This window comes from Macaca thibetana, chromosome 2 (genome assembly GCF_024542745.1).
Source record: "Macaca thibetana thibetana isolate TM-01 chromosome 2, ASM2454274v1, whole genome shotgun sequence".
NCBI classification, from domain to species: domain Eukaryota; kingdom Metazoa; phylum Chordata; class Mammalia; order Primates; family Cercopithecidae; genus Macaca; species Macaca thibetana.
In genome coordinates, this window is record NC_065579.1 from 140451069 (window position 1) to 140477763 (window position 26695).

At 44.2% G+C, this 26695-nt stretch overlaps 2 protein-coding genes across 2 annotated transcripts in view; one reads left to right on the plus strand and one right to left on the minus strand.

Moving 5' to 3' along the window:
* The window catches only part of SEC13 (SEC13 homolog, nuclear pore and COPII coat complex component), a 534021-nt gene that overhangs the window by 505314 nt on the left and 2012 nt on the right, over positions 1-26695 (minus strand). The window lies entirely within an intron of this gene.
* The window catches only part of SLC6A11 (solute carrier family 6 member 11), a 122368-nt gene continuing 112749 nt past the window's right edge, over positions 17077-26695 (plus strand). The window contains exons 1-4 of the mRNA XM_050781470.1: positions 17077-17392; positions 20338-20472; positions 20585-20725; positions 24160-24250. Of these exons, the coding sequence (XP_050637427.1) occupies positions 17137-17392; positions 20338-20472; positions 20585-20725; positions 24160-24250 (623 nt within the window). The 5' untranslated portion in view covers positions 17077-17136. The remainder of the gene's footprint in view (positions 17393-20337; positions 20473-20584; positions 20726-24159; positions 24251-26695) is intronic.

Consider the following 26695-nt stretch of genomic DNA (forward strand, 5'->3'; position numbering starts at 1 on the left):
CTGGGATCTCTGGCTTCTCGCCTATCTCCTGGACTAGATAGGCACCTTCTTGATGGCAGAAACGGGGAACTTATTCTTCTCTGTATGCTTAGCACTTATCAGAGTCTGGCATATAGTAAGTGCTGAAATCAGGGTTCTGGATGAATAAGCCCAGCTGTAATAGCTTAGTCTGGGTTTCTGAAATGTTACTGTGTATTTGAATCACCTGAACATCTTGTTAAAACGCAGACTCTGACTCAGTAGGTCTGAAGGGAGACCAGAAATCCTGCATTTCTGACAAGCTCCCAGGTGATGCCAATGCTGCTGGTATGGACCACTCTTTGAGCAGCACATCTCAGTCTTCTGACAAGGAATCTCTGGGCGTCTCATTATGCAAAGAGGGCGGGCTCTAGGAAAAAAAAGTGATAGGAGGGTCAAGAGACTTGGATTCTAGCTCCAGATCTCCTGCCTAGGAGCTGGGGAACTTGGGCAAATTTCCACACTCCTCTGAACAACAATTCCAGCTGCCAGGTTAGGATTCCCTGCCCTGCGCTGTCCTGCCCTGTCCTGCCCTGTCCTGCCCTGCCCTCTCACACAGTGTCTGAGCTGCTGCAGTGAAGGCTGGGACTAAAAGGGCAGCATTTAAGGCTGAATCAGACTCATCACCGCCCTGGATAAGCTTTGAGATCACATACATTAATATGCTTTGCAAGGATGTGAGGAAAAGTTAAGATCAACCAACATACCCTGCAGAAAAGAATGCCTGAACTCTCGCAGCTGCCACCCAGCAGGCTGATCTCAGATTTTATATTTAGCCCTACCTCATAAATTCTCTGCCATCCATATTCTGGTAGTCGTCATTTTTTCTAAGCCGGCTCTTTCTAACCAGATGGACCCCCTCTTTACTAAGGACCTTCTGATCTCTCACTCCCACCCCATCCTCTTCTTGAAGAAAACAAAATCAAAGCCCCTTTTATACCTTTGTCAATGCCTCATGAGCAATAATAAAATAATAGCTCAACATTTATTAAGTACTAACTCTATGCCAGTTCTACGATAAGATCCTTACCTAGACTGTATTAGGGTTTCCCAAATGGTAAACATTGATTATAGTATGTGATACAGACACATGTTGTTTTGATCATTATGTTATTTATAAGTCACCTTGTATTTATGGTAACTAGTACTGTCTTTCCACTTAGGGTAGCACTGTAAAGTCTAGTTTAAAATAAATATAGATAAAATGAGTCAACACAAGAGGAAAGCAAATCAAAACCATAATGAGATACCACTTCATGCCAACTAGAATGGCTGCAAGAAAACATACCAACAAACAAAGAAAAACCCAGATACTAACAAATGTTGGCAAGGATGTGGAGAGGTTGGAATTCTCATCCACAGCTGGTGGGAATATAAAATAGTTCAGCTACTTTGGAAAAGAGACTGGCAGTTTCTCAAAAGGTTAAACAGAAAATTACTATGCAATCCAGCAATCCCACTTCTAACTATAAACCCACAAAGAAAACGTATGCCCATGTCAAAATTTATACAGGAACCTTCCTAGAATTATTCATAATAGCCCCAAACTGAAAACAACCTAAATGTCCATTAACTGATGAATGGATTAATAAAACACTATGGAACATTATTCAGCATTGAAAGGAATGCAGTACTCATGAATGCTGCAACATGAATGAATCTTGAAAATATTTTGCTAAGTAAAAGAAGCCAGCCACAAAAGGTCACATATTTTATAATTCTATTCATATGAAGTGTCCTGAATAGGCAAATCCATGGAGACAGAAAGTAGATTAGTGGTTGTCTATGGCTGACAGGAGGAGTTTTAGGTGGGGAGAATAAGGAGTGACTACTGAAGGGTGCAGGGTTTCTTTTGTGGGGGTTAACAAAAATTGGGATGCCTGAAAATGTACTGTGTTGATGGTTTGCACAACTCTGTGAATATACTAAAACCACTGAGTTGTATGCTTTCAACGGGTAAATTGTATGATATGTGAAGTATGTATTAATAAAACCATTATAAAACATGTAAAGAATGTATTAGATAATACTATAGTTGGAAAGCTGATCACAATCTCAAAAGGCACAATCTCCAGTGCCATAACCCCAAATGTTGAAATCCAGAAAGATCACAACCCGAAAATATAATTCTGGAAAAAGAATTTTACAAATTACTTTAAAGGTATTTATTTACATTTTTAAAAGATTTGGGGCTGGGCACGATGGCTTATGCCTGTAATCCCAGCACTTTGGGAGTCCGAGGCGGGCGGATCACGAGGTCAGGAGATTGAGACCATCCTGGCTAACACGGTGAAACCCCATCTCTACTAAAAATACAAAAAATTAGCCAGGCATGGTGGCGGGCATCTATAATCCCAGCTACTCGGGAGGCTGAGGCAGGAGAGTCGCTTGAACCCGGAGGTGGAAGTTGCAGTGAGCCGGGATCCCGCCACTGCACTCCAGCCTGGGAAACAGAGGGAGACTTCGTCCTAAAAAAAAAAGAGGAGGTTTATTTAAAAAAACAAAAAAACAATAACAAAAAAAAACATAAATCCACAACAGAACTCCTCATAGGGCATTTTATATAATAAAAGAGGCAATCATAGATATATATTTTTGCGAAAACAGGGGCATAACTGTTATGAACAGGTGACTCTTATTCATAAAGGAATAGTATAAGTGTACATCACTATGGTTGGTAATTGCGTGCACCCGACTCTATAACTGCAGTCACCTGAAATACCATGATGGACAGTCTAAGCCTATTGGCGAGACTGGCCAAAAACATGGACGGGTCCGCACTGCTTTATCATAGCACCAACCGCCCAATAGTCAAGATCTTGACAAATTTTAACTTTCACAAATGTAGATGCACAAAAAGGACATGCTTTCACTTACTGAGGGAGTTTTAATGTTTTTATGGATTTGCACAATGCTTACACACTAAATCAATGTTGTGACAATGAACTTTCAAGGAGTCACATTTGCAAAAAGAATGCATGCAGAGAATTACAACTCTCTAAAAGTCTTTACGTAATTTACACTTTCAGGATTGGAGATGATGTGAAGAAATAGATAGCATAGTGATTGTAAAAAACAATGCTGACAATTTAAAACAGTAAAAAAAAAACTAAAGAAAAAACAAAAAAGAAAAAGAAAATTTGACATATGAAAATGTATATTACAGGGTTGGGTAGATTATGAGCAATCGCGCAGTTAGTCCATAAGAGCTGGCCAGCTTTTATGATCATTAACTCTATTTTGAAGTCATGTATCACAATGAATAGCTGTTTTTCTTTTTCTTTTAGGACATCGCTTTCCTTGGAGAATATATTCATATTCAATTTCTACCTGGCACTTCTCTTTTTAAAATTCTTCTATGATTCGATATACATGAACATGAGCATTCCCTATTCAGTTTTCCCCTCTTCTGTGCCATGATTCTAATCCTGTTTTGGGTACCCAGAAGTCCATTTCATGAGTACTTACGCAGAACACAAATTTGGTGGAAAAAATATTGGTGATCAAATAGCAGCACCATTGCATAAGTGTCTTCTTATCATACCATTTACATAATTATTTTTGAACCAGTCAGTAACTTTGCTTAGTTTCTTCAGACAAATGTAGCTTTAATTCATTAAAAGCTCCTGGAATGTCATCAGCTGGAAAGGAATGCCAATGCAGGAAAATAACACATTTTTAACCCAAAGTTTCCCTTGTATGGCATGGTCAGCCAAGCTACTCATCTGAATTTTCTGCCAAATGTATTGGGCTGAATGGAAAAAACAAACTTTATTGGTAACACCTTGAAACTCACTTTTAGAAACCTTAATCACACCTAATTCCAAATCTGTTACTATGGTATGGAGATTGAAATTGGTTTTCTTCTCCATAAAGGAAATATCAAGGTAATAATTCTTCTTGACATAATGCAACTATTCTGTGATTGAAATTTTCAGAATTTTAGATGACAGGGATTTTAGACTTCAGGAAGTTTGATATTTAGGGATTTGAACGTACAGGATTATAGCTTCTGAGACTGTGTTTTCAGGATTATGATCCAAATCCCTACAGATGGCACATGAATATTAAAAGAATTGAAGAGGCTGGGCTCAGTGCTCACACCTGTAATCCCAGCACTTTGGGAGACTGAGGTGGGCGGATCACAAAGTCAGGAGATCGAGACCATCCTGGCTAATATGGTGAAGCCACGTCTCTACTAAACAAACAAACAAACAAACAAAAACACAAACAAAAAACACCATAGCTGGACTTGGTGGTGAGCACCTATAGTCCCAGCAGTTTGGGAGGCTGAGGCAGGAGAATCGCTTGAACCCAGGAGGCGGAGGTTGCAGTGAGCTGAGATCATGCCACTGCACTCCAGCCTGGGCAACAGAGTGAGACTCCATCTCAAAAAAAAAAAAAAAAAAATTGAAGAGATAGTTATGGTAAAGTTTAGGAAACACTAGATATAGATCAGTAGTCCTTCCAATAACCCTTTGAGATAAATGCTACTTTCTTTTCCTGTTATATAGGAAACTGGCTTCCAAGAGTTAAATTACTCATCCAAGGACATAGACTTCAAGTGAGTTTTGAACCCAGACAACTGACTCCAGAACCAGTGCTCCTACCTGACATGCTATACTGCTTCCAGTGTCCCCAACCCCCAAGTTCAGCCGTAGTCAAACTTTGTATAATGATGCCCCTTGCCAGTCTCTCTGACTTGGATCTGACCTGTACCAGTGAGCATCACCTACTGCTTGACAGAGGCTGTAAGACGACACAGAAAATACTAGTAATAATTCCAGGCAGTGGGAAAGAACAAACTCATTGTACAGAGGGGGAAACTGAGGACGAGGTCATATAGATAGTCAGAGACACCACCAGGACTCCTTGGGAGAGCTCTATGGCCAAGATGGCCAGTTATTCACCAAATATCATCCCTTCCAGAAGAAGGGCTATCGCTGGGAAATGCCTGCTCAGCCAGGGACGTCATTTTCCAGATGCCCTTACAACTACATGTGACCTCAGTGGTAGCCAGTCTTCAAGATGGTCCTCAATGACCCCTGCCCCCTGTGTGGCCTCCTCCCACAGTGAATATGACTGGCCTGTGTAACTAATAGCTATTACTACAAAAATGATGGTGTATAATTTCCGAGGGTAGATCATAAAAGATATTGTAGCTTTTACCTTGCTCTCCTGGATCACTTACTTTGGGGAAAACCAGCTGCCACGTTCTGAGGATACTCATGCAGCTCTATGGAGTAGTCTATATGACAAAGAATTGAGGCCTTTTGCCAACAGTCATGTGAGTGAACCATCTGGGAAGCAGGTCATCTGGCTCCAGTCAATCCTTCTGAGCACTGCAACCTCATGAGAAGCCTTGAGCCAAAACTACCCAGCTAAGCTTCTCCTTAACTCTTGACCCACAGAAACCATAAGGTAATAATACTTATGGCTTTATCCACTAAGTTGTGGGATAATTTGTCATGTTGCAAGACATAACTAGTATACCCTATGACTAATTCTTGCCAATGGAATGTGACCTGACAGGTTATGTGCCACTGCCAAGCACATATGGTTAAGATCCAGTTTCTTCCCCCTCCCACAGAGATTTTTTTTTGAACAGATATCTATACACTCAGGTCCATAGCAGCATTATTCATACTAGCCAAGAGGTGGAAGCAACCCAAGTGTCCATCAATGGATGAATGCAAAAACAAAGTGTGGTCTACACATACAACGGAATATTATTCAGCCTTAAGAAGGAGAGAATTTCTGACACATGCTCTGTACAGCGTGGAAGAACATTGAAGACATTATGCCAAGTGAAATAACCCAGTTGCAAAAGGACAAATACTATATGATTTCACTTATGTGAAGTACTCAGAATAGCCAAATTCATAGACATAAAATAGGATGGTGGTTGCCAGGGGCTCAGCGGGAGGGAATGCAGAGTTAGTGTTTGATTGCTATGAAGTTTCAGCTTGGGATGATGAAAACATTCTGATGATGAATAGTGGTGATGGTTGCATGACAATGTGAATGTACTTAATACTACTGAACTGTACACTTGAACATAGTTAAAATGCCAAATTCTATGTTATGTATATTTTACCACAATAAAAAAAGGCATTGTGTGCCGAAAAGGAGTTATTTCTTCTGCTGTCCCATACACACTCAACTAAATTTCTGCAAGAGCTGGGGCTTGTGGGTTGAGTAACATGTTTTTCTAGCCAATATTTGCTGGGCAGTGTCCTGCTGTGAACAAAAAAGGCAGGATCCCTCTACTTAGGATCTAGGTTCAGCAGCATGTGACAGGTATCCAAAGCAATAGTGGCTTAAGCCAGACAGAAATTCATTTCTCCTACATACAGTCTGGAGATGGCAGTGTCAGGCTGGCTGCTGACTCCGTTCCATGAGGTTATTCAGGGAACCAGGCTCCTCTCTTGTATTCTGCCATCCCTAGGATGTTTCTCTCACCTATGTGGCTCAAGACAGTTTACTACTACATCCACTTTAAGCAGCAAAGAGAAGAGAGAAGGGAAGAAGAGGCATGTTTTCTGCCTTCAAGAAACAGTCATTTTGGTTCTCTGTACTAGAAGTGGAATGTAACTACCACTTGCTGTACTGTCTGTCCCTCACATCCTCCAATGGGAAGCCCCCACAGAGATCTTGGGAGCCCCATGTTGACTATGATAGAGCCCCAGCATGGGTAGAATCTGGATCCCTGCATCACTTCATGGAAGGTTGTCTGCCAAACATCTGCATAGGACTTTGAATAAGTAAGAATAAACCTCAAAGGTGTTAAAGTACTGAGATTTCAGAGTTTATCTGTTATAGCCACCAGCATTATTTTAACTAACACAGTCTTATGATTGAAGCTTGGGAAGCCGGATGACACTATAAGACTGAGGCCAGGTTGGGCAATGAAAAGATGGTTCTAGAGTTGGGAGACCCTCGTGCAAGTCCCTTTGACCCCACTTACAAACTATGTGGGCTATTCAAACTCTTCCGGTCTTGGTTTGCTCAAATGTAAATTGGAGATAATGAGAATACAAACTACACTATTTTTTGTGTGGACTGAATGAGGGAATCTGCAAAAGAGACAGCTGAGAAAGATCTGCTTGGGGCAGTGACAGACACCTGTACCCTTGCCATTCTCCAAAGAGGAGAACAGATGGGCAGTTAGACTTGGGCACAGCACATCATAACTCACAGCTTGATGTGAAGCAAATGGCCCACTGGGGGTGCCTAATCTCTAAGTCACGGCTGAATACCCAGACTCAGGCAGGAAGCCATCTGACTTGGATTTGGCAGTATCTCCAATTTGAGACCTAAAATAGCCCAGCCAAGAACTTACTTGGTTGGCTTTTGGGTACTTAAATTGGGTTTGCCACATGGGCCGATTTTTTTTTTTTTCCCAGGTAGCCCAGGAATGACAGTCAAGTCCTCCTGTCTTTAAATCTCAACTGGACAGTGCTGGCTTAGAAAAGCAGGCATGCTCACTGCTCGGGCTGCCACTCCAGGGAGTATGACAACCACACAAGTGTCAGGGTCAAAGCCACAGATACTTCAGAGGCTGCACAGAGAATGTAAGAGTGTGAAGATGCCGGGGCTCACATAGCAGCAGGTGGTGGGTATTGTGAATCTTATGGCACATCAGGCAGGTCCACAGGCTCATTTCATCCCATAGCTGAATGAAAGGCTCAAATCTGAGTTTATTGCCTTCTGGTGCCCCAACTTTTCCAGAGTAATCCCCATTAATTGAAATATAACATGAGTCACATAAGTAGTCTTCTTAGTTTGCTAGTGTTACTATAACGAAAATGCTACAGACTAGATGACTTAAACAACAGAAGTTTATTTTCCCACAGTTCTGGAGGCTGGATGTCCAAGATCAAAGTATCAGCAGGGTTGGCTTCTTCAGATGCCTCTCTCCTTGGCTTGTGGGTGGCCATCTTCCCCTGTGTCTCAATGTGGCCTTTTCCTTGGACACACACATCACTGTCTCTTCCCCTTCTCATGAGGACACTAGTCCTATTGGATGGAGTCCTCTATGAACCTTAATCACCTCTTTAAAGGTCTTATCTCCAAATACAGTCGCACTCTCAGGTACTAGGAGTTAGGGCTTCAACATAGGAATTTTAGGGGAATTTTAGTCCATAATAGTAATTTAAAGTATTCTAGGAGCCACACTTTTAAAAATATGAAGAAAATAATGAGATTAATTTACTTATTTAACCCAATATATCCAAAATATCATCATTTCAATATGTAATCATTAATAAATATTAATGAGACATTTTACATTCCTTTTAAAAATACTAAGTCTTCAAAATCTAGACTGTGTTTTATACAGCTCCATTAGGACCAGCCACATTTAAAAAATCTAGTAACTACATGTTCTAGGTACTTGATGCCCTCAAGCCCACCAGGAACTGTCCCATATCTGGGCCTTTGCCTACACTGTTCCCTCTGCCTGGAATAGCCTTCTCTCCTTTCCCCACTCATACTTCAAGGGCTTAGCATTACATGTTACCTTGTCCCCAAAGTCTTATGCAATCCCCCAGAAGGAGGGTTTCCCTTTTTCCCTGTGTCCTCACAGGACCCCATACCCATCTCTGTTTGAGTGCCTGCCATACCAGCTTATTATCTTTTCAATGTCACTGAAAGGCCAAAACCATTTCTGAGCCACCAGCACATAGCACATTGCTTGGCACATGGTAGACACACAATAGTCATTGCTGGTTTTAGGGGAAATTGGGGGCTTGCTCTGAGATGAAGGTATTAGATTACCAGGAAAATTTGTTTTAAAGTTCCCCCATTATTGTGTGTGTGTGTGTGTGTGTGTGTGTGTGAGAGAGAGAGACAGAGAGAGAGAGAGAGAGAGAGAGATGGGTCACAGTAAAGAAAGTGGTAGAAAATATTGCTTAGGGTATTATTGTTTCCAGAGAGACTCTGAACCAAGGAGTTAGGATTTGAGGCTGTATGTAGCTTTAATAGTTGTTCCATTCTTAGTTTACGATCTTCTCTAAGAAATGTTTGGGCCTTGATATACAGCTACAAGGCACTGTACATCTGAAGCTGATGGGCTTATAATCATCAAGAAATACATGATTAATTTCACAAGGGTGGCAGGGCAGTTTACCAGCTGAGTGACCTAAGGGCAGTTTTGACCTATAATATGGGTCTCAGGGTCCCCCTGTTGCACAACTCCAGGGCACTGCAGAGTGACCATATGAATGGTGTCCCTGGAGCTGAGCATGCGCAGCCTGTGTGGCTGGATGCATTCATCCTGAAAGTCTACCTGTAGGTGAACATCTATGACAGACCACTGACTTCAGACATCTGAGCCAGGATCTCAGGAGATTAAACACAGGGAAACTCAGAAAATAAGAAACTGTGTGCATTCACACACACAGATGCTGCCCACATCCAGAAGAACTGTAGCACAAAGGCCTAGTATAAACTCAGTGTTTTGGAAATTGGAAAGCATTCTCTCTTAGAAACAGGGCCCACAGAGGGGCTTTTCTCCCCAGGTTAGCATTCGGGACACAATGATTATCTTTAAAAACAAAATAGCTGGCTGGGCGCGGTGGCTCAAGCCTGTAATCCCAGCACTTTGGGAGGCCAAGACGGGTGGATCACGAGGTCAGGAGAACGAGACCATCCTGGCTAACACGGTGAAACCCTGTCTCTACTAAAAATACAAAAAACTAGCCGGGTGAGGTGGCGGGCGCCTGTAGTCCCAGCTACTCGGGGGGCTGAGGCAGGAGAATGGCGTAAACCCAGGAGGCGGAGCTTGCAGTGAGCTGAGATCCAGCCACTGCACTCCAGCCTGGGCGACAGAGCGAGACTCCACCTCAAAAAAAAAAAAAAAAAGAATTAAAAACAAAATAAAAATGTGTCTCACAATATTGTCCAGGCTTGTCTCTAACTCCTGGGCTCAAGCAGTCCTCCCACCTTAGCCTCCCAAAGTGCTGGAATTACAGGCATGAGCCACCGCCATGCCCAGCCCAATGATTAAGTTTTAAGCTAACATTCTTGGGCTTTTCCCTTCAGATGAAAAAAAGGACATGAACTTCCTCCTTTGTCCCATCTATTTTCTACTTAAATCAATTATAGAAGACAAACTTCATGTGGGTGAAACCTCTTCTGGCTAGAAGAGGTCTGAAGTGGGACCCACTAGGATGTAGAGCGTAAGTCAGAGAACTGGGTTTGAATTCTGGCTCCACTGTGTGATTTTGGACAAGTTGCTCAATCTGAGCTTCAGTTTCTTTATCTGTAAAGATATTCCCATCCCTATCCCATAATGCTGTGTAGCATAATAGAGACAGGGTACATGAGGGCCTAAGCACAGGCTGTGCAAAGTGTATCAGTCAGTTGTACTGTGTAACAATCTTGAAATGTCAGTGGCATATAACAATGAGCATTTATCTCTCATTCCTGTGATTGTAGGGTTGGCTGGGACAGCTCTGCTTCAGGCTATGGATCTGAAGTTTTGGCTAAGGTATCTCTGCTCCATTATCTCCTTTTGGGGCCCAGTCTGGAGAGGCAGCAGCTAAGTGAAGTGTGTTCTTTCCACAGTAATGTAGGCAGATAAGGGGGCAAGCCCAACTATGCAAGTACATTTCAAACCTCTGCTTGGCCAAAGTGAATCATATGGCTGAGCCCAAAGTCAAGGTCTGGAGAAGCAAAGTCTGTTAACCATGGGCCACAGCAGGAGTGAGGATGTAGCATATGATTATGAGGGAGTGAGAAGTTAGGACCAGTAATTCGTTACTACAAATAGAAATAGTATACACATAGAATTATCATCTGTTCATGTTCACTCATCCAAATATTTCAGTGGAACAAAATGGGTAGTTCTTAGAGTATCTTCTTCTTTCAAAGAAATGTCTTAGGCATTGTGGCAGAAGATGAGTATATGGTATAAAAACGTAGGAGATTGCCGATGGGTAAGGGGAAGGACATGTTACCAGAAGAGGTCTCCCCATCCTTCCATCTTGATTCTGGCCCTAACAGTAAAAAGATCATGCCCCGAACCAGCACTGAGGCCATCAAAGGAAGAAATGTTTCTACAGTTACCTGGCCAGGGTAGCTCCTAAATCAGGTATGTAAAGGTTGCAAAATGATGCTTCATCTTGGGCATTAATGTCATCAAGGAGCCCTGAGAGTTGAGAGGGTAGAGAAATCATTTTAGAATTCACCCAGAAGGTAAGCATTAACCTGGGCTTAAGAGGATGGGTTATATCTGATAAGCAGAGGGGAGCTTATCCCCTTTCAGAAAGGGGAAGGGCATGAGCAGAAGCCAATACTCGGTGGCAGAAAGCAGCAGACATTTATTATTGTAGCTTGTAAATCATGAGGCTGGAGGTTGGCTGATGTGGGTTGGCTTTGCTCATACGTCTTTGAGTCTGGTGAGGCCTCTGCATTAGTCTGGGATTTCCTGGGGGCACCTCAGCTGGGGCCATTCTACTCTGTGTGTATCTAGTTTTCCTCTTGGACCCACAGACTGACCTGGGGACATCCTTCTTGTGGTCATGGCAGAAGTTGAAGAAGGCAAGGTTTGGGATTGACACATATCAGTATATCAATTCTGCCTCATTCTAGTGGCCAAAGCAAGTCATATGGCTGAACTTGTGTATTGCAGGGGGTGCTGCAAAGTTACATGGCAGATGGCATGCATACAGGGAAGGGTAAAGAATTGGGATCATACGTGCAAACCTACTAGAAAAAGTCTGGTGGTAGTAACAAGGTAAGGGTTTTACAGAACGTTGCAATTGAAGACTCTCATGATTCAGAAATCCCATCTCAGACTCCAGTGACTGGGAAGTCCCCTCATGGTATCCCTGCCTTAGGCTATGACAGTCCAGCTTCTATGTCTACCTCTCCCGTGCGGCTTACCATGCCTGGGGAATATTATTCTGTCACTGAATGACTTGTAGGAAGTTCTTCCTGGCATCTAACTCCTTCCTGCTTCCTCCCCAATTCTAGCTCGCCATGTAGGCTTTTGGCTTGGCAGCCATCCACGCATCTGAAGACAATCCACTGACCCAGTGGTTCTGGTTTATCACACCCTAAGTGAGATAACCATGGCTGCATTGGCACAAAGCGGAGGGGGACTTTTACCCTCTCGATGGGCTGCTGTAGCTCTACTAACCCAGGAGATGTACTTGACATCTTCCCTTCCCTCATGCTCATATCCAGACCTAGTCAAGTCCTCTGAGTTTAGCCTTCAATGTCACTCTCCTCTCTCCAGTCTAAGCTGTCATCACCTCTTGCTTGGACCAGTGTGGTAGCTTCTTCACTGCCCCCCACCACCACCCCGCCCTATAATCTACTTTTCACGCTGTGTCAGAAGTCATCTTTTTACAATGTGAATGTGTTCTCATGGCACCCACTGCTAAAAATGCTTCACCTTCAAGCACATCTTGTTCCACACCATGCTCTCCAGCCTTGACCCTGGCAAGCATCCGCCGGAACCCCAGACCCTCCTTGTTCAGTTCACTGTTTTTCTCCCTTCAGGCTCCCGCTCATCTGTCAACTTGCTCAGGGAGCTCTGCCTTATCTCCTTGCCAAGGCTAGATTGCTGGGTTACAAGCTCTCTAGCAACACAGCCTTTTCCCTTGCACATCGCTGAGCACCTCTAACTTTCATTTCTGTGATGGCTTGGTTAACATCTGCCTCCGCCACCATCCTGTAATGGGGCATGCACACTGGCTGGTGAGGGTAGGGCTGATCTGTGGCACTTGCAAATTCCCACAGTGTAAATGCAACCACCTTGGAAGATTTAAAGATACCAACAACGGCGCCTTGCAAAATCCCTGAAAATGCAATAATCGGCTGTCATGAGCTAGTGTGAGCCAGCTCGAGCATACCATTGAGGTGAGGCTTATATCTGGTGTTGCTCCCTAGTGACCGATATTGCATCCGGAAAATAATTAAAGAGCCAAAGCAAGGCCGGGCATGGTGGATTACGCCTGTAATTCTACCACTTTGGGAAGCTGAGGCAGGCAGATCACTTGAGGTCAGGAGTTTGAGACCAGCCTGGCCAACATGGTAAAATCCCATCTCTGATAAAAATACAAAAAAAAAAAAAAAAAAAAAAAAAAAAAAAAAAAAAGAACCAAAGCATTTGGTGAATGAATGAATGAATGAATGAGCAATGGTGAAGTTTCAATGAGCCTCAGGACAGCAACTGCTGTTTCCAGAAGATGGAAGACATTGAGTGCTTGCCCCAAGAAAGGAATAAGGGAGCCATGACATTTCTGTCCTCTGAAGACTGCTTATAACAAACATGTCTATCAGGCACAAATTCAAGTGCTTTACAAATACTAACCCACTCAATCCTTATGACAACTAAAAGGCAGATACTATTACTACCCTGGTTTTACAGCTAAGGAAACGGAAACTCAGAGACATGAAGTCATTTTCCAAGGTCATTTGGAGTTGGCTTTGAAACCAGGTAGTGTCACTGCAGAACCAACATTCTTACCCACTGTGCTGTGTTGCATTAGGGCCAGCCCTGGGGATAAGATGTGTGTTCCATTTGTGTCCCAATCCCTGTATATCGACCCCACAATCAGTGTGTGCTCTTCAGCCCACTGTCCCTCAACAAAGAAATGAAGTGGCAAAGGTCTAGAGATGAGGTCCTGCAATGATGAAGCAGATGTGGACTCTTCTGGAGAAGGACAGAGTAAAAAGATCAAGGCTTTTCAAGGGCCATATAATAACCAAGGAGATGGACTTTAAATATTTACTTACTAAATTCAAATAGGAAATTGACCTGGCTAACTTTTACAAAGGGAACCATTCAAACCTGAGAGGTGAGTTTGCAACATTAGTATTTGTACAATGTTCTTCCCTGCACGTGATCTCATTTTGCCTTGATGACCACCCTGGGACATGGGAATAATTGTGCTCATTTGAATAAAATGAGGACACCAGAGCTCAGAGAGATTGGGTGATGTACCCAACGCCACAAAACCATCCATCAGCAGAACTGGGCCTGGGTCCCAGACCAGATGATGGCCAGCCCCAGCCCTCTGTTGCTGGTTCAGTGTTACTTCCCAAGCAGGTCTGGTAGAATCACAGCTGCTCAGAGGAAGTCAATTCCTGGAGCTAATTATGCTGAGCACCAGCAGAAAGCGAAAATGTAATTAGTTTCAAAGGAGCTTTGTACAGATTCTGGAGTGACAGCCTAATATTGCAATAGTAAGATTCAGGAATATGTCTAACTTTTGATGTACTTGTTCATTTAACAAATTGGCTCCTAGCTACTATGTGCCTACTCTGCATAAGGATCATTGGGGTTGAAGGTAAATTCCTTCCTTTATTCTATATAGGGCATTGAGGATCATCCAAAAGAAAACAAAAATAATGATGTCTTAGTGTGGGAGAAAAATGGCATTCAAAAATGGTAGAAGGAAAGGTTGGGACCATTTGATTGAGGGGGAATTTTGAATATTGGGGCCAGGAATTTGGTTTTATCCTGTAGGAAAAGGAAGTCCAATGAAGGTTTTTTTGTTTGTTTTTGCAGTCAGGATCTTGTGCTGCGCTCCAGATTGGAATGCAGTGACATGATCATGGCTCACTGCAGCTTCGAACTCCTGGGGGAGTTCAAGCTTATGCCATCCTCCTGCCTCAGCCTCCTGAGTAATTGGGACTATAGGTGTGCACTACCACATCTGGCTACGTATTTTATTTTATTTTAATTTTAAAAATAGGGTCTTGCTACGTTGGCCCCCCATTAGGGCTTTTAAGCAAGGGAATGAACTAACCATCCTCCTCCTCCTCACAATACAAACAATAGCTACTGGCCAAGCGTGGTGGCTCACGCCTGTAATCCTAGCACTTTGGGAGGCTGAGGCGGGCAGATCACCTGAGGTCAGGAGTTCAAGACCAGCCTGGCCAACATGGTGAAACCCTGTCTCTACTAAAAATACAAAAATTAGCTGGGTGTGGTGGTGGACACCTGTAATCCCAGCTACTCGGGAGGCTGAGGCAGGAGAATTGCTTGAACCTGGGAGGTGGAGGTTGCAGTGAGTCAAGATTGTGCTATTGTACTCCAGCCTGGGTGACAGAGTGAGACTCCATCTTTTAAAAAATAGAGATAATAAATAACAATAATAGCTACTGTTCACAGAGCTCCTGCTGAAGCTTTTAACCCTCACACCCACCCTATGAGGTCAGAACGCATGTGAAGCCCACTTAACAGGTGAGAAGCGTGAGGCAAAGAGGTAACAGAGCACCTAAGGGGCAGAGCTTAAATGCGAAGCCACATCGATCTGAATTCAGTATACTCTCACCCTGAACACCGCAGCATCTTTGCTTTTAACGTAACCTGGGCAGCACATGGGGACAGAGGTTTGGGAGGCACCCACATTTAGTTCAGTGGTTCAAGATATGAGAAAGGCTGAATTTAAGGAGAGAGAAAGGAGAACCAGAGAAGCAGGGAGAGAAACAGTAGCTGTGTCAGGCAATGCCAAGAAAACCACACCAGCGGGAATTTTAAGAAGCAAAGGAGGGAGCAACGGTGCAGAAAGTTACCTAGAGGCCAGGCAGGATGGGGATGGAAAAGGAACCGCAGAATTTGCCAAACTGAGAGGGCGTCCAGGACTTCACAGCATTTTCAGAGGAGTGGTGGGGGTGGGTGCCAGATTGCCGTAGGCTGAGAAACGCGTGGGAGGTGAAGACAGGGCTGGCAGCCTGTCAACTTACTCTTTCAAGAAATATGATAGTGGGGGGGGAGGGGAAAAGGGAAGATGGTGGAAGGAAAGGCTTTCTGGGGAGATGGAGGTTGGGAGAGACTTGAGCAGTTGTGAGCCAGAACGAAAGGAGAAGCTGAAGGCAAGAGTTTGAAGCCTACAAGGCAGGGAGCCTGTCCCTAAGAGAGGTCCAGAGGGAGGTCCAAGGAACAGATGGAGAGCAGAGCTGGTGGGGGCTCATGTGGCTGGACTTCTCCAGGCCTGTGCAATGGAAGAGGTGGAAGTATCCATCTCTGTGGCCCCTAGCAGCTTTAATAGTCTTTCCTTCTTCCCCTTTTCCTCTTCCTTCCTTCCTTCCTCTCTAGCCACAAATATTTATTGAGCACATACTATGCACCAAGTCTTGTGCTAGGTTCTGTGGCTATTATAATGAACAGGACAGTGTATATCATCCTTACAAATGAGGAGACAAATATTATACAAGAAGATGGACAAATGTGTGTATGTCTACACGTTGTATAATACTAAAGTGGGCAATGTTCATTGGGCACTTTCAAGGTATCAAGACCTTTATAAGCATTTAATAACCTTTTACCTAAAAATCCATCCCCTACATTAAAACCTACAAGACCCTACTGGTATTACCTTTTGCAGACCAGGAAACTGAGGCACAGAGGGATCAGATGACTGACCAAAATCACACAACTTAGATTTACCTGTTTCTAGACACAAGCACTTAACTGCCACCCGGTCCTGACTATGTTGAGAGCTGCGGACACCAGTATGAACAAGACCTGCAGGGTGTCTAGGGCTGGGAAGAAGCCACAAGTTCATTTACACCCTTTCCCTCGAGGTGTGGTCCCTGGACCAGACATAATGGCATCACTGGGGAGCTCGTCAGACACGCAGGCTCTTCAGCCTACTGTGATCTACTAGACCGTGATGTGTAGTTTAAACATGACCCGCAGGTGTCTGGTGTGTAAGTTCAAGTTGGAGAAGTCTGGTCTAGAGCCCATTCCTCTTATTAGAGACGGGAAACTGAGGCCCAAGCATTTGAAGGTTATGGACGGTGGTAGAACTTTGGCGTTTGGTGAGTGGTGCCAGCCTAGGCCTAAACGGGCGCTTCCACTCTTGTCCCAGCAGGTCAGTGGGTAGGGCTGCGGGAAGGATGGGCGCTGCAGGGGCTCAGCGCGCGCAAGGTGCTCGCGGGCTCTCTGGCCCAGCCGGGCTGGGGTGGCGTGGGCGTCCTGCGAGCCGGGCCTCCGCGCCGCGCCGCGTCCCAGTCCCCGTCTCCGCGCTGGCCTGGCCCGGTCCCTCAGCTCCACCCCCTGCCTCCCCCTCCCGCCTGCTCGCGCCTCCTGAAAAGCCAGCCCGCCCGGGGCGGCGGCGCAGAGCCGGGCCGGCGCACGAGGCAGCCAGCGCGGCCATGACGGCGGAGAAGGCGCTGCCCCTGGGCAATGGGAAGGCTGCAGAGGAGGCGCGGGAGTCCGAGGCGCCGGGTGGCAGCGGCAGCAGCGGGGGCGCGGCGCCCGCGCGCGACCCGCGCGACAAGCGCGACAAGGCGGTCCACGAGCGCGGCCACTGGAACAACAAGGTTGAGTTCGTGCTGAGCGTGGCCGGGGAGATCATTGGGCTGGGCAACGTGTGGCGCTTCCCCTACCTGTGCTACAAGAACGGAGGAGGTGAGGTGATAGGGAGGAGAAGGGGAAGTGGCGCCACCCGCCCGGTGGGGGCGGGGAACCAGGGGCTAGCGCGAGACCCCCTCCCGCGCCTGCGTGGAGCGGAACCCGAGCGGAGAACCTCGACTCCAGGCACCTGGCGCTTGAGCTCGCTCCGGAGCGCGGCCCACCTGTGCCAGTGCGCACGCGCACGTGCCAATTCGCACCTGAGGGTTCCACCGGCCAGCGCGGGGACTTGCCCGCGTTCTGTCCTCAGCGTGAGATGCAGAGCGAGGCCAGGGAGCCCTTGCTTTGGGTACGCGCCCTGATGTTTCAGGCACTTGGCCCCTTTGAGCCTCAGCTTTCCTAACTGGGAAAAAGGCCTGTGGAGAAGGGACTCCTGATGATCAAAGTGGTCTCAGTTTTTGCGCGCTTACTGAAGTGCCGAGCACCTTTGACCTATATCATCTCATCTCATCCTCTCGGTCACTTTCGTAGGCAGGGGTCTACCCATTTTGCAGATGAGGACACTGAGGGTCAGAGAAGTCTCACTCGACCAAAAATAAAGATGGGATTCTGATGTCAAAGGCCTTGTTTTAAACTGGAACTGGACTCATCACAGGGAGAACTTTTAGGCGAGGCATTGCTCGATGGTTTCCTGCCTAGTCTTTCGTCTACTCTTAAGCCCATTTTAGGGCCACTATTTGGGGCCCCTCTGGTGGAAGAATTGGCAACAAACAGTTTATTTTACGGGTCTGAGAGTCACCCACGACAAACAGCAACACTGGTTTAATGCTGATGCTCTGCCGTAGAGATGTAGTAGGGCAGAGGGAAAGGATGGTGACGAGAGAGTCCTTTCTAGTGACAGCCTCTCAAAGTCAGTTTGACAAAAGATGCAGCAGCGAATCCGTAACTCTCCCAGCTCAGGGAAGGGGCTCCAGCCTTCAGGACCCCCTCCTGTCATATCAGCAGGACAGCTGGGCTGGTCCATGGCAAGGGATCTTATAAAACCTCCTTCGGTGGCACAGTTTCTCCAAGGAAGAGCCTGTATCTGTATATTCCCTCTTCTCTTTCCTGTGCCCCTGCCCCTCCAGCAAATTCCCAAACCCCAGCGAAGGTGGCTCAGAAGTTGGCTGGCAGGGACCGCGTTGTCTGAGCAGAGCAGGACTTCCTGTGCGAGCAGCTGCCGGGAGAGCGAGAAGGGTACTGCTTGGCCCAGGCCCTTTCTTTGGGGACATTCATCCTGAAGGCACAGGCTGCTCCAAGCCTGCTCTGCACTGGTAATGAAGTGGCCGCCGGTGTTGATGGCTTGGCAAGGGAGAGAGAGGGAGTGGACTTGGAGACCCCCAACGTGCCCTGTGCTCTCGGCTCTGAATCCCGCCTCTCTTTGCAGATTCAGCGTTTGTAAACTGCGTCCTCTTGGAAACCTGTGGAAATCTAGGGTAGTCCCCAGGCACAAATTGTTTTAACATCTTTTTTTTCCATACAGGAAATGTTGTGCCCAAACAAAAAGCATTCCTAAAAGCAGAAAACAGGGTAAATTGGGTTAATTACAAATTCTGTCACAGATTTTTTTTTTCTTAAAAAAAAAGGGTTGTAGTGAGTAAAGTTTTTAAAATGAGTCACTTTTTTTTTTCTTCTGACTTGTCAAGAGTTTCCATGAGATGCATAGATCTCCTGGTTTGATTGAGTTTATTATCCTAAGGATTAGTAGCTTTGTGAATACACAGGTCAAAAGGCTTTCCGAAAGTGTCATACGTTATACGTTAGATTCTAGAGGTTTCACAGGTAAATAACAGCATGTTAGGGGACCTGCTGCAACTGATTTTAATCACTTAGATTTAGATTCAGTAAACAGATCCTCTTATCTCCTTTTCCACACTTTTTGCTTTCTAATGTAGTTGGGATATCTGCTTCTCAACTGTTTACCTTTTAAAAAAAGTCCATTCTGCCCTCCTTATAAATCCCAACAATAGTTTAAAGTATTTATTTCCCAATATGAAACTTTAAATTAGCTGCTTGCCCAGAAAAGCTAAGACACTTTCAAACGCTGATAGATACGGTCCTGCTATCAGGATTGATCAAAATTGTTGCTATTAATCCTTGCAGTTAAGGAGACTTCATTTAGCAAAAAGCACTTTCAGTTAAAGCCTTCATTTGTGAGATCAGATGGTAGCAAATAGCATGTGTTTCCATGCTTTGTTATTAGACAGGAGGGACAGAATGAGGGATTTGGAAAAATCCCCATTCTGGGTGTAATAGTTCATGCTCACCTCAGTTATTTAATTTGTTTCACAGAAAGACCCAGGCAATGGGTATTGTGTTTCAAATAGAAACACTAATGCTTAGGGTGGTCTCTTCCTGGACCAATTCAAAGCCAGCCTTTGCTAGATAGATTCTTTTTGCAGACTCCTTGCAAGTTGACACCACACCTGGGCCTCATGTGTAGGGGTACTTAATTCTTTGAGGCCTGATATTGTTCATTGTATAATTCCCTGAGAATGCTCTTTATGACAAAGATTGTTTGCAGGTCACTTCCAAAGTAAGAGGAAGGGGTGCCCCTCACCTGGTCTGTTGAGGTCACTTTAAAATGAAAAAGGGTGCAACATTCAGGAAAGGAATGAATTTGACCCATGCTGGAGGATGAGATGTAATTTTTTTTTAATAAGCCAATGAAACAATTTCTTCTACATTATCATCTTAGCTGCATTACAATTCTATGAGGGAAGCAGTGCAGATGTTAAAAACTGAAGCTCCATTTTACAGATGGAGAAGTTGAGGCTTGGAGATGTGAGATGGACTCACATAAACCTAGCCCTGTTTTCTGACTCTGGTCCTCATAATGGGAACTTGAACTCAAGTTCAAAGAACATCATGTCTGGCCTGTAGTAGGTGTTTATTAAAGAGTTCTTGTGCCAAGTATGAAACGGCAGGGACAGTTTTCATCTCATTCCTTTGCATCCTTACAGGGGCATTCCTGATTCCCTACGTGGTGTTTTTTATTTGCTGTGGAATTCCTGTTTTTTTCCTGGAGACAGCTCTGGGGCAGTTCACAAGTGAAGGTGGCATTACGTGTTGGAGGAAAGTTTGCCCTTTATTTGAAGGTATGTGTTGAGTTAATGAGAAAATAAAATTTTGCACAGGGAATATAAACTGCAAAGGCAGATTGTTTTGAAAAGATAGACTCAAGTTGCTTCCTTTCTTTTGTCCCTTCAGGCATTGGCTATGCAACGCAGGTGATTGAGGCCCATCTGAATGTGTACTACATCATCATCCTGGCATGGGCCATTTTTTACCTGAGCAACTGCTTCACTACTGAGCTACCCTGGGCTACCTGTGGGCATGAGTGGAACACAGGTATGGCCCCACGGAGGTCTCTCTGCTGGTCCTGCTGGGTGACCTGGGATTGGGGTTTGTTTGTGCCCTCAGGCCAGTCCTGGTCCCTGGACTCTCATCAAGAGTCTAGTTTTCTAGGGTAGTCTTGCTGAAACAGGGGTCAGCTCTGTACCTGTTCTGGTACGTACTGTGAGTTGCAGCCCTAAAGGCTGAGCTGAGCATTGGCCCATAGACTGGCATGGTTAGGAGAATGGAGATGTTCTGTCTTCTGTCAAACGCAGAGACTGAACCCTTTGGGGGTAGCATGGGGGTGTGAGGAAGAACACTAGACTTAGACTTAGGGGACTAGGGCTCCAATACCAGTCTTGCCTCTAGTGTCAAGTTTTCCCTTATAAAACTGGGGTTAGACCAGATCAAGGGCTGCAGACAGAGGACCTACAGGCCAACCAGGCTTTAGATCAGTGAATGGCAAACTTAAAAAATGGATTTGGTTGCCAAAATTTAAAAAGTTGGAAGACTTCACCTGAAAAATTCAGGTTTCCAGCCTATCTTAAAAACTTAAACAATCTGGTGACACCAGACCCACTTTCCTGCTTGACGGCAGTGGCTACAGCCAAAAGGTGGCTATTGCCTTCAACGACAAATCTGTCATTGACTTACCACAAACCCCACCCAGCTCACTTTATTCATTTACTTTATCAATCCAACCCAGCTGACATTTGAATTTAACCCCCAACCCCACTCCTGCTGGAATGGATAATCTTTTAGATTATTTTTGATTCCGATATATTCTTTGTTTTTCCATATATCCTCCTATTAGCATTGAGTTTGATAATCCAAGGAAGGCATTTCCCTGCCCAATCCCTGTCTAAGCTGGCCATACTCACGGAAGACATCGCTAATCAATTGTAGCACTCTTTCCTTCTCAGTCTAGTCTTGGCCTTAGAACCCTTCTCCAATAGTGCTCCAGACAGCTGCTGCCTTTTGACTGGAATTCACACATACACTTTGACCTGTTCACCATCCATATGATAACCTGTGTTAGATTGTGTCTGGAAGTGGCCTGCCATCCTGAGGGCTGAGATCCAGTAAGATTGGGTAGGATGTTGGTGACCAGTAGAAGGAACCGCAGGTGGTAGACCTAGAGATGCTGCAGTGTGGCTTCTAGCCCTATGCAATGCCTGACTCTGCCCTACTCCCCCACTCCCCCAACCCCTGGCTGTTGCATTTTGTGGAGCTTTTGCTGTTTCTCTCTTTAGGGCCCTAGTTTTTAACCTTCCTTTGGCCAGGGAACTCATAGAAATGTTTATCAAACTATAATTCAAGGACATTTTCTTGGAGGCCTGTGAGTCCTCTAGGATAATTTAATTGTGTGTACTTATTTTGAGGATACTCTAAAAATATGCACATGTTCTGGATGGTCTGAGCAAACACCTTATAACTGAGGACAGTCAGGAGGTTCCAGTGGCTTACTTTATGCATGTTTATAATTTAAGATGCATTCGTGTCAAATAGAATGATGGTGGCCAAGGGAAAAAGACCAGAAAGATTTAATTCATAAATAGAGCATTATTACTAAGTGAAGTCCAGTTGAGAATGCAACACACCATGGGAATGAAGGTTTTGCAGAAGTGTAACCAGAGGAAAATGGTGTAATCAAATCTCAAATAGTTCACGGAGGAATAAACCACCTGAACTCAACAGATTCTGCTTCTTATATGTCAGTTTCATTTTTCTGTTGGGAAAGCAATATAATTTTACCAAATGGCATTATCCTATGCATCTATTTTCTGTTATCACTTTAAATTGTGTTGGTTCTGTAGTTTGCTTGGTATTTATACATTTAATTTGGCTTTTATAATTGTATGAATACTACAATCACAAAGACTTTATAACTCATTGTTTATTTGTACGTGGTTAAATATTTTAATAAAAATAACTGGTCAACTTGGGTGTCCAAGAAATTTTTTTTTTAATCTAGGAAGAAAAAAAGAATTGAGAAATCCTATTTTAGGGAATCTGATAAAAGTCAAGGTCTCCTCTCTCCAGAAAAAGGCACAGGACACATTCAGAAATCTTGCTTATAATTTCAGGTTTCCAGGCTCCTCTCAAGCCTGACTGAGGACCCACAGACCACCTCCTTTCAGAACATAGGTAGCGCTTGCCAAGAGGATCAACAAGCAGGCAGACAATCTGGATTTTCCCCAGTGGACTGCAAACCTCTTTCTTCAAATGGTTTGCAATCCCCTTTCTCTAAAGGTGTGTGAACACTTGCAATGTGTGAACCATCACATATAGGAGGTGATTCCTGCCTGCAGAGATTACAGATGTGATTTGGAGCATTCATACGTATGTGAGATGGAAGACATGCAAGAGTGAAGCCAACCGGGCACCTGCTCCGTGCTGGCCATGGTGCAGGGTGCAGGGGCCTCTGAGGTGAATGGATACAGGAGGCCTTGCCCTCGGGGAGCTCATGGTCTGGTGCCCCAGGTGTCTCTAAACAGAGGGACATGGGTCCCATGGTGGTGGACTTTTCTGGGCAATACCCATGGCAAAGTAGATGGAGCCCTGGCTGGAGTTTATTTCAGTTCTATCCACAACTGGTCAGTGACTTTATATAGGAGGAAAAGGGTATAGGTGGGGGTCCCTTGACTATTTCTGAACCTTAGATTCTTCTTCCTCAAAATAAAGGGAGTTGGAGCAGGTGATTCCTTGGAGGGCCTTTGAATTCTTGCTTTCTTAGATTTCAGGGGAGGGAGGTTGGGGAAGCCCTCCTGGAGGGAGGGGTTAAGGCCCAGGGGCACTGGGCCTTGAAGGATGAATACTAGGTTGCTTTTACTTGAGATTAAATCTCCCTGGGACATCAAATTTCATGAAATGAGAAGAGGCATTCAGGAAATCCTTTCTGATTGACTGGATCGAGTGAGGGAATGATGAAGAAACCAGGGATTCTTGATATATGTTGGCTCACACCATTTCCCCCAATCATCACATTTTGATGAGACAGCTGTGGCATTAGCCCCTTTTCACATAAAGTAAAACAGTCTCAGCTGCATTACTGCCCCAAGATCACCATGGATGATCCATTCCTTTAGTCCTTCTATTCCACTAGAGCCCTTCAGCCAGACAACTAAATGCTACTGATGGGCCTCAGACAGGGAAGTGGAAAAAAGAAAAGAAGATTTGGGAACAAGGGTAGAGGAGACGGTTTGATAGGGAGTGTTGGTTGGGAATGGGAGAGAGAAGGTCCCCTTCCCCATAAACTTTTCCTCCTGTTCTAATCAGTCCAAACCTCTTAACTGTTTGTAAAATATTGATTTTCCCCAACGCCCTTTGACGCATGTTTACTTGGAGCGGCTACATGAAAATGCCTAGTTGCACATCCTGAATGTTTTTCAGGATTCAGCTTTCATGGAGGTTAATTTTCTTCTATTTCTTGTCTGTTTCCACTGTAGAGAATTGTGTGGAGTTCCAGAAACTGAATGTGAGCAACTACAGCCATGTGTCTCTGCAGAATGCCACCTCCCCCGTCATGGAGTTTTGGGAGTAAGTGGAGAAGAACTTGTCTCCTTTGGCCTGTGGGGGCTCTGTCCTGGTTCTGCTCACTTGGTCTTGCCCGTATTCCTGGAAAAAGCCTGATCCTTCATTCCAGCCTGGCACTTCCTGGCTTCTGTGAGCATTCGACGGCTTCGGAAGCAAGAGTGCATATCTTCAGAGGTTTCCCAAAGGGGCAGCTGAGAGAATTGTTTTCTTGTTCTTTGATAACATGTCAGCGTGCATAGTTGCTTATTAGGGCAGGAAGTGCTTAGTGAAAGGATAGACAGTTTAAAAATTCATTTTGAGCAAAAGAAGAGATGCAGCCTGTTTGCAATAAGCTAAGTCAAGAGTGTATTTAGCCTGGAAAGCGTAAATCTCTAGGGGGGATGGATTAGCTTTCTTTCAGTAGCTGAATTGTCATATGGAAAGGAAGGAGATCAACTTTAATGGATAGAGATTATAAAGAAGCAGGTTTTAAATGTGCATAGGGAAGAGCTTGGTCTCACAGCATTGCATTGTCTGGAAGTACTTCAGAAGATTGTGAGCACCCGCCCCTGGAAGTTGACCAGTATAGGGTTGCCAATCATTGTTGGGGGTGTGTCTGAATCCACTGAAATTGTAAGTAGTACTTGTGTGGATGGGCATTTTCCCAGAAATTGGCCTAGTTTTATCAGAGTTCCAAAGGATCTGTGACCCTCACAGGTCTGCCGAGTGTGGTTGTGTATACTGCACACTGAACAACCCAAGGGGTCATAATTTACATTATGAAATATACATTCCAGAATTGTGTGGTGCCCGACCTGTATAACCATACGCAGTGGCCCTGACTTGCAAGTTTGTTATAAAGGTAGAAGGATCCCTTGCCCCAGGTATTGGAGAGAAGTTTCCTGTATGGGTCAAAGGCTGGACTAAATGCTTTCTGAAGCTTTGCAATCTAAAAAGTCCTGGCTTCATTGAAGAAGCCTCCATTACTCTGATGATGATTAATAGTAGTGTATGTGTGTGTGGTGGGGCAGTGATTTATGAGTGATTTTTATTCTTTTCCCAGATACCATTCATCTCCTGCCCTCTCTAGAGGTCATTATGCTGAATTTAGATTTACCACTCTCATGTACATCTTTATACTGGCGTATATATCTCCCAAATAGCACCTAGGTATTTCTTGCATATTTTTCAAATTTTATGTTACTAGTATCTATTACTTACATTTTCTATAACAACTTTATTTCTTTTCTCAATATTGGTTCTTAGATGTATCCATATTGGCACATGTAGCTTTGGTTCTCTCATTTTTCTACCAGAGTATTTCATTGTATGAATGGCCTATATTGTATTTATCCAGGTCCTCTGATGGGCATTTAGACTATTGCCCATTTCTCACTATTATTAAGTACACTGAGTAAAAATGTCTAGTCTGTTCTTCCTTGAGTGGAATTGCTGGGTTGTGGCATACATGCGTTGTCAGTTTTATCATATAATGTAAAATTGCTTTAGAAAGAAATTAATCTAGGCCAGGCATGGAGGCTCACATCTGTAATCCCAGCACTTTGGAAGGCCTAGGTGGGCGGATCACCTGAGGTCAGGAGTTTGAGGCCAGCCTGGCCAACATGGTGAAACCCTGTCTTTGCTAAAAATACAAAAATTAGCTGGGTGTGGTGGTTCATGCCTGTAATCCCATCTACTCAGGAGGTTGAGGCAGGAGAATCGCTTGAATATGGAAGGCGAAGGTTGCAGTGAGCTGAGATCACGCCACTGCACTCTAGCCTGGGCGACAGAGCAAGACTCTGTCTCAAAAAAAAAAAAAAAAATTAATCTAATACACTCCAAACAAGAGTTTGTGAGAATTTCTATAGCTTCATATTTTGGACAGCACTTGGTCTGTTCAGTTTTTGTTTTGCCAGTGTAATGGGCATTAAATGATATCTTAATTCACATTTCTGTGATTACTTGTGAGGTTAAGCACCCTTTCATGTTTTGTTTTGTTGTCTGTTTTTTGCTATTTGACTTCTGTACCTGTGAACTTCAGGTTTATATTATTTTCTATTTGGATTGTTTGTCTTTTCTTACAGATAGAAATTGTTGATACATTCTAGATATTATCTTTTCCCAGTGTGTGGCTTTTCTTTGTTATTTACGGTATACCGAAGTTTCCATTTTACTGAAGTCGAATTTGTCAACTTTTCTTCTGGGTTTGCACAGTTGGTGTCTTATTTAAGATATATTTCCCTACCCCAAAGTTGAAAAAATTTTCCATAGTTTCTTCTAAGAGTTTTACAGTTTTTTTTTTTTTTTTTTTTTTTTTTTTTTTTTTTTTTCACATTTAGGAGTATAATCCATCTGGAATTTTATGTTTTTAATGTTGTTTTAGGTAGAAATCCAGGTTTTAATGTATAAATAACCTATTTTCCCAGCAGGAGTTACTGATCATTCATTCTTTTCTGATTTGTAGTGCCA